The following is a 5,800-nucleotide window of genomic DNA, read 5'->3' as shown; positions in this document are numbered from 1 at the left end:
CTCACCCCTATGACAAATAGGAAATCATGAAAACCCACAGACCAAGATATGTCACTTATAATGACTCACCTCATTGGAATGGATCTTGCAGTGGTAAATTCTCAACTGTAGATGCCTACAAAATTATTGCTCAACAAGAAAAAGATGGCACTGACTGGACCTAGATATGGAAAATCAAAACCCCTAAATAACTTAGAAGCTTCATGTGCCTGATCTTGCAAGAGAGACTACAAACCAATCATTTGAGACTTGCTAGAAATATTGTTCCTAATGACCTGTGCCCCAAGTGTGGAACTTTTAGTGAGGATATGAATCACCTCTTGAGGAGTTGTGTGAAAGCAAAGGAAGTACGGGTTATGCTTAAAAATGAAAAATTGTGGGAGGATGGAACTGGAAAACCTCTTACTGAATGGGTTATTTCTAATATGAAAAACAAAAACACATTTTTGAATAAAAATTGGAACCTTGTTTTCATTGTAACACTTTGGCGAATTTGGAAAGATCGCAACAAAATGGTTTTTGAAAATATCATTCAACCCATTCAAGGGAGTTAAAAAAGCATCTTGGACTATGCTAATGAGATCCAAGAAGCTTTTCAGTTTCCCTTACACTCTAATCACAGTTAAACTAGATTAATTAGCTAGAGTTTTCCCAATGCAGGTAAGCGCAAACTCAATACTGATGGATGCTCAAGAGAAAATGAAACTAGAATTTGGATATGGCAAGCTAGGCAACAGCACAAGCCTATAAATAGAGCTATAGGCAATTTAAAAAGGGCTAACCATCCTCTCCCAGAAAGGCACCATGAAGGTGGAGATTGAATCAGACTCTGAAATGGCCATAAACCAAATTCAGAATGGAGCAAGCCACAACTCCCCCTACAAAGCACTGATTGAAGACACCAAATTCCTGCTAACTAGGAGCAAGAGCACTCTTAAGCACACTTTGAGAGAAGGGAATAAATGTGCAGATAAACTTGCAACTTTAGGGGTAGATTAGGATGAGCATGTAGTAGTTCTTAAGGACTCACCCGTGAGTGTTAGAGCTCTAGTCATAGCATATATGATTGGAGTTAGCTATGAGAGAGATTAGCTCCCTAGTTTATTTCTTTTGTTGTAATCTCAAACCTCTGTCCTTTTAATTTCCTACGAATCTAAAAATAAATAAATTAATATTTTAGTTTCATCAAAAAGTTATTATTATTTTTTTTTATGCAAAATTATTAATTAAACTTTCTAATCAAGTCTTATACCATATTATTTTCAATTTGAATTGATAAATTGGAAATACCCTTACTCGTTTTTGTAACATAGTTGATCATAACTAATATTTTATCAATTTTAATTTTGAAGTACCCTTTTTTGTAAAAGCAATGGCAAACAGGCTTTGTTCATAATATTTTGTAAGCAATACATTCATTTAAGAAAAAATTAATTTAATATATATATAATTTAGTATTCAATTGGTGTATTTTTCTTTCCTTCTATATGTATAAATCTTTCAAAATTTTTAACTCAGAAAAAAATTAGAACCATTAACATTGTAAAAGTATCATGTTTCAATAAAATTTCAAAATTAAGATAATATTTTTTCCAAAATCGCTAGTGAATTTAATGTAAAAAAATAAAAAATAAAAAATAAAGATTGTGACAATGCAAAAATTTAATATTTACAAAAACAAGCTTTAAAAAAGTGTGAATTCTTTAACAGTAACCTTAAAGATACTTATAACAAAGTTAAGATACTTATTACGAAGTTTAGAATGGTTACCTACTATTCATTGAAGTATGTGTCATAAAAAATATGTAATTATTGACAATTTTATTACCAATACTTTTATAACACTCACTAACAAAATTAAAACAAATATATATATATATATATCGACAATGCTACGTATCTCAAATTTTGTGGCTCAAAAGTGGCTCAAATGGTCAAAACGACGTCGTTTTGAGTACAGAACAACATAAAAATGGCCAAAACGACGTCGTTTTAACCATTTGAACCACTTTTGAGCCACAAAATTTGAGTTACGAGACATTTTCCTATATATATATACACATTATGTGAACCATACACAAAATGGGGCCTTCTTCGAGTTAGGGCTCAAATCAATACTTTCAATGGCCATACACTTGGACCGATATTACCATTGCACCATGACCAATCCAAACGCTCTATCTAGTTGAGTTTTCATAATTTGTTTTTTTAATTTTTTTTCAAAATCTACTTTAGTGAAAAACAACTAAAAAAACAAAAAACACTCATTATTTTTATATTGCTTTTTCTTTTTGGGTCAAAATATATTTAAAAATTTTAAAATAATTTTTTTGGGTGTTTATTTTTGTTAAATTTGTAGAGAGAATTACGGGGAATGCTCTGATACTTGAGATATTTTTATTATATTTTGATATTTGTTATTAATGAATAAACTTATTCTCTGTACAAGAAAATCTAACAAGATCTCTCACCAACGAAAGCTGAAAGGTCTCCCACACCAAAGCCCAACAAAAATTTGGGACCAAGGCACCTTCCTCGAATTGGGATCCTCCCCTTGAGGCCCCTCCTTCATTCCCTCCTTGTAGGGGCCTTCGGGTCCACTTTGAGGTCCAGTTTTGATAATCCGAACCGTTCATATTTTTAGATTTATTCAGTATATCATACCTGTAAAAAATCAAGTTGATCAGATATCAGAAAGTATGCGTTCGGAAAACTGTTTATTAAAAAATAGTTTGTAGTCCCAATTTTCTGAACGCATACTTTCTGATATCCGATCAACTTGATTTTTTACAGGTATAATATACTGAATAAATCTAAAAATATGAACGGTTCAGATTATCAAAACTAGATATCAAAGTGGACCCAAAGGCCCCTGCAAGGAGGGAATGAAGGAGGGAGCTCAAGGAGGGGATCTGGACTCACCTTCCTCACCCGTCCTTCAGCTTTATTTATTAAAAATGATACGGAAGTTTATTTTTTTAGATCTGTTGTCTAAATTTAATAATATGTAAATGAAATAATTTGTTGATAATTGGAGAAGACAAGTTGTCTTATAAATTATAATAAACTGTCGCATCATTGAATTTAAAATATGAGTCTAATTTTTAAGCCAAAGTCACATTAAGAAATTTATTTATTTATTGCTAAAGGGTCAAGCTTGATTAATCTTTTCAAACAGTTGCAGCATGTTCTGAAAATTTACACTCTGTTTAGATTGTGAGGTTTGGTAAAAACAGAAAAGATACAGAGAGGGAGATTTTTTTTATCACTTATTTAAATGATTAATAAAATAAGTAATGATGAGAAACTAAATAAAAATGCGATAAATCATAATAATTTATTTTCTTTTCTCATCTCTCGATTTGACTGCTTTGTAGTTGGAGTCTTTTTACCATTAGAATCTAGACAAACAAGTTTATTGGCTAAACTCATAACCTAACAAATTAACAACACTGTTGACAAAAACTATAACAAGAACAACAAATACAAATCACACATTTCATCTAAAGCCAATCTGGTTTTGTTTGAGTACCTTTTTAGCACGATTATGAACTCAATTCTTGTATTAGAGTTTTCAGATCAGTGTAAGACGATCCACCTTCCTCAACAGCCTTCTTCGCCATATCTTTAAGTGCCCTGGCTCGGCTTCTTATTCCCTCTGCCTCTTCCCCTGCTTCCATAACCCGCTTCACCGCCTCTGCTATCGCTTCTCTCTTGATACAGTCACTTCCTACTCTCATCTGCCATTGCCGAGCACCAACACCAATCCCAATTCTCAAAATCTCAGTCACCAACTTCTCATTATAGAATTGCTCGGCAAAAACCGGCCATGTTACCATTGGGACACCGGCACAAACACCTTCCAGGATCGAATTCCACCCGCAGTGAGTCACAAAACCCCCAATCGATTCATGATCAAGAATCAAAACTTGTGGTGCCCAACCCCTTATGATTAGTCCCTTGTCCTTAATTCTCTCCTCAAACCCCTCTGGCGACCACTTCTCATCGTTTTCTTCATCTTCGTTCTTGCCTTTCCTCACAACCCAGATGAATTGTTGCCCGGAAGCTTCAAGCCCCATCGCAATCTCATACAACTGAGAAACAGTAAAATCGGTCGTACTACCAAAACATACATAAATCACAGAATTGGGTTTCTTGGAATCGAGCCATTTCAAGCACTCGAGTTCCTCGATAGCCGATTCTTTACCTCTATGTGCTTTGTCTTCTACCTCCCGATTGAATAGCGAAACAGGGCCAATATGCCAGGCTTTTCTTCCCAAGACGTTCCTGTAATGATCGGCATAGTCCGGTTCGAGCTCGTAGAAACTGTTGACTACAATTCCATAGCTTGATAGCTCTGCCTCTTCCGCTTTCCTCAGAAACCTCGTCCAATCCGTCTCTGTACCCTGTCGATCATTCTCGGGCAGCTGCAATCTAGTTAACATTATTTTGTGAGGAAGATTAGGCAAAACAAAGGGTTCATCGTCGGACGACACAGTCCTCTGAGGCTTGTAAAGCCTCAGAGTCTGCAAAGCGCACATGGCGAAGAAGCTAGTCCCATGGAAAACCAGTCTTGGAATATCGAACTTGGCTGCGACATGACTGGCCCAGGGGAAGAACATGTCTGCGACGAGGCAATCGGGGCGGGAGTCTTGGAGGAGTCGCTCGAGCGGGTCTTGGAGCATGTCGGTGGCCCTGAAGAAGATGGGAATCATGTCGGGGGAAGAGATTTGATCGATGCTCTCGCAACCTTCGGGCAAGCCGGCCTCGGCAGCAGGGAATTTGATGGTGAGGACAGAGATTGAGGAGTGATGGGTTCTTTGGATTGATCTGGTGAAGTGAGGGGCGTTGAGAGGGGTGGTGATTATGGTGGCATCAACGCCATGGGAAGAGAAGAGCTTAGCCATGTCCAGAGTTGGGATCATGTGGCCTTGAGCCATCATCGGAAAGAAGAAGAATTTAAGCTTACCCATTTTGGATTGGATCTATCCAACCAAGTACTGGAATTACTGGGAAGTTCAGAGCAACAACAATGGATATTGAAAAATCAAAGATGGGGAGAGGTGAAAGCAAACCAGTTTGCTCCAACGACTATATGTATGTCACCGTGCCTTGGTTGGCAAGTTGTTTTTTTAATCAAAAAGTCAAACAATTATTAAAAAAATTAAAAAATTAATAATTCATACTAAAAAGTTAAGGATTCTCTATTCTCTCTATTTTTTGTACATGTTTTCGTAAAAAGTCAAAAAGTCATCCTAAACATATTAATTTTTTTTAGCTCATATTTTAGCCAAATAGTCAAAAATTACTAAATTAATCTGTTTCCAAACGAGACCTTATATGTTACTCAGAAAATAAATTAATAGTTAATTGTGATGGCTTGTATCGAATTTCAATAATTTTAAATTTAGCGTGAGGATTCTCTAGAGTTTCTTCTCTAAAGTGATCTCTCTACGGTTAGATCCAATGGTTGATATTAGAGGATATAAAACGAAGTTGTTTTGATATTTAAAAAAATAAAAAAACCGAAAACAACAACAACAAAGACCATGCCTTGTTTTTTTTTTTTTTTTCCTGACCCAGCGTTTTTTCAAATAATTTTTTTTAACAAATTTCAAAGAGTTTATCTTCCTCACGGATTTGAAGGACCATGCTTTGTTTTATTTCTATGGTACAGTTTGATTTTTCAAACTTCAACTACCCAACAGCTACTAGCAGTGAGTGAGAAAGAGAAATAAAAATCAAAGTCACTCAACATCTTCACTACTCTCTCTCTTTGCTTTTTCTCTAATCTCTACCT

At 35.5% G+C, this 5,800-nt stretch overlaps 1 protein-coding gene across 1 annotated transcript; it reads right to left on the bottom strand.

Moving 5' to 3' along the window:
- Positions 1-3,318: 3,318 nt before the first annotated feature.
- On the bottom strand, positions 3,319-5,520 carry LOC114265749 (scopoletin glucosyltransferase). Its single transcript, XM_028206574.2, has one exon. It carries the CDS (start codon positions 4,971-4,973, stop codon positions 3,546-3,548), a length of 1,428 nt encoding a protein of 475 aa, XP_028062375.2. The 5' UTR covers positions 4,974-5,520; the 3' UTR covers positions 3,319-3,545.
- Positions 5,521-5,800: the final 280 nt, after the last annotated feature.

Source organism: Camellia sinensis, chromosome 3 (assembly GCF_055761805.1).
Source record: "Camellia sinensis isolate YWXY chromosome 3, ASM5576180v1, whole genome shotgun sequence".
Classification (NCBI taxonomy): domain Eukaryota; kingdom Viridiplantae; phylum Streptophyta; class Magnoliopsida; order Ericales; family Theaceae; genus Camellia; species Camellia sinensis.
This window is presented reverse-complemented; position numbering and strand designations above follow the sequence as displayed.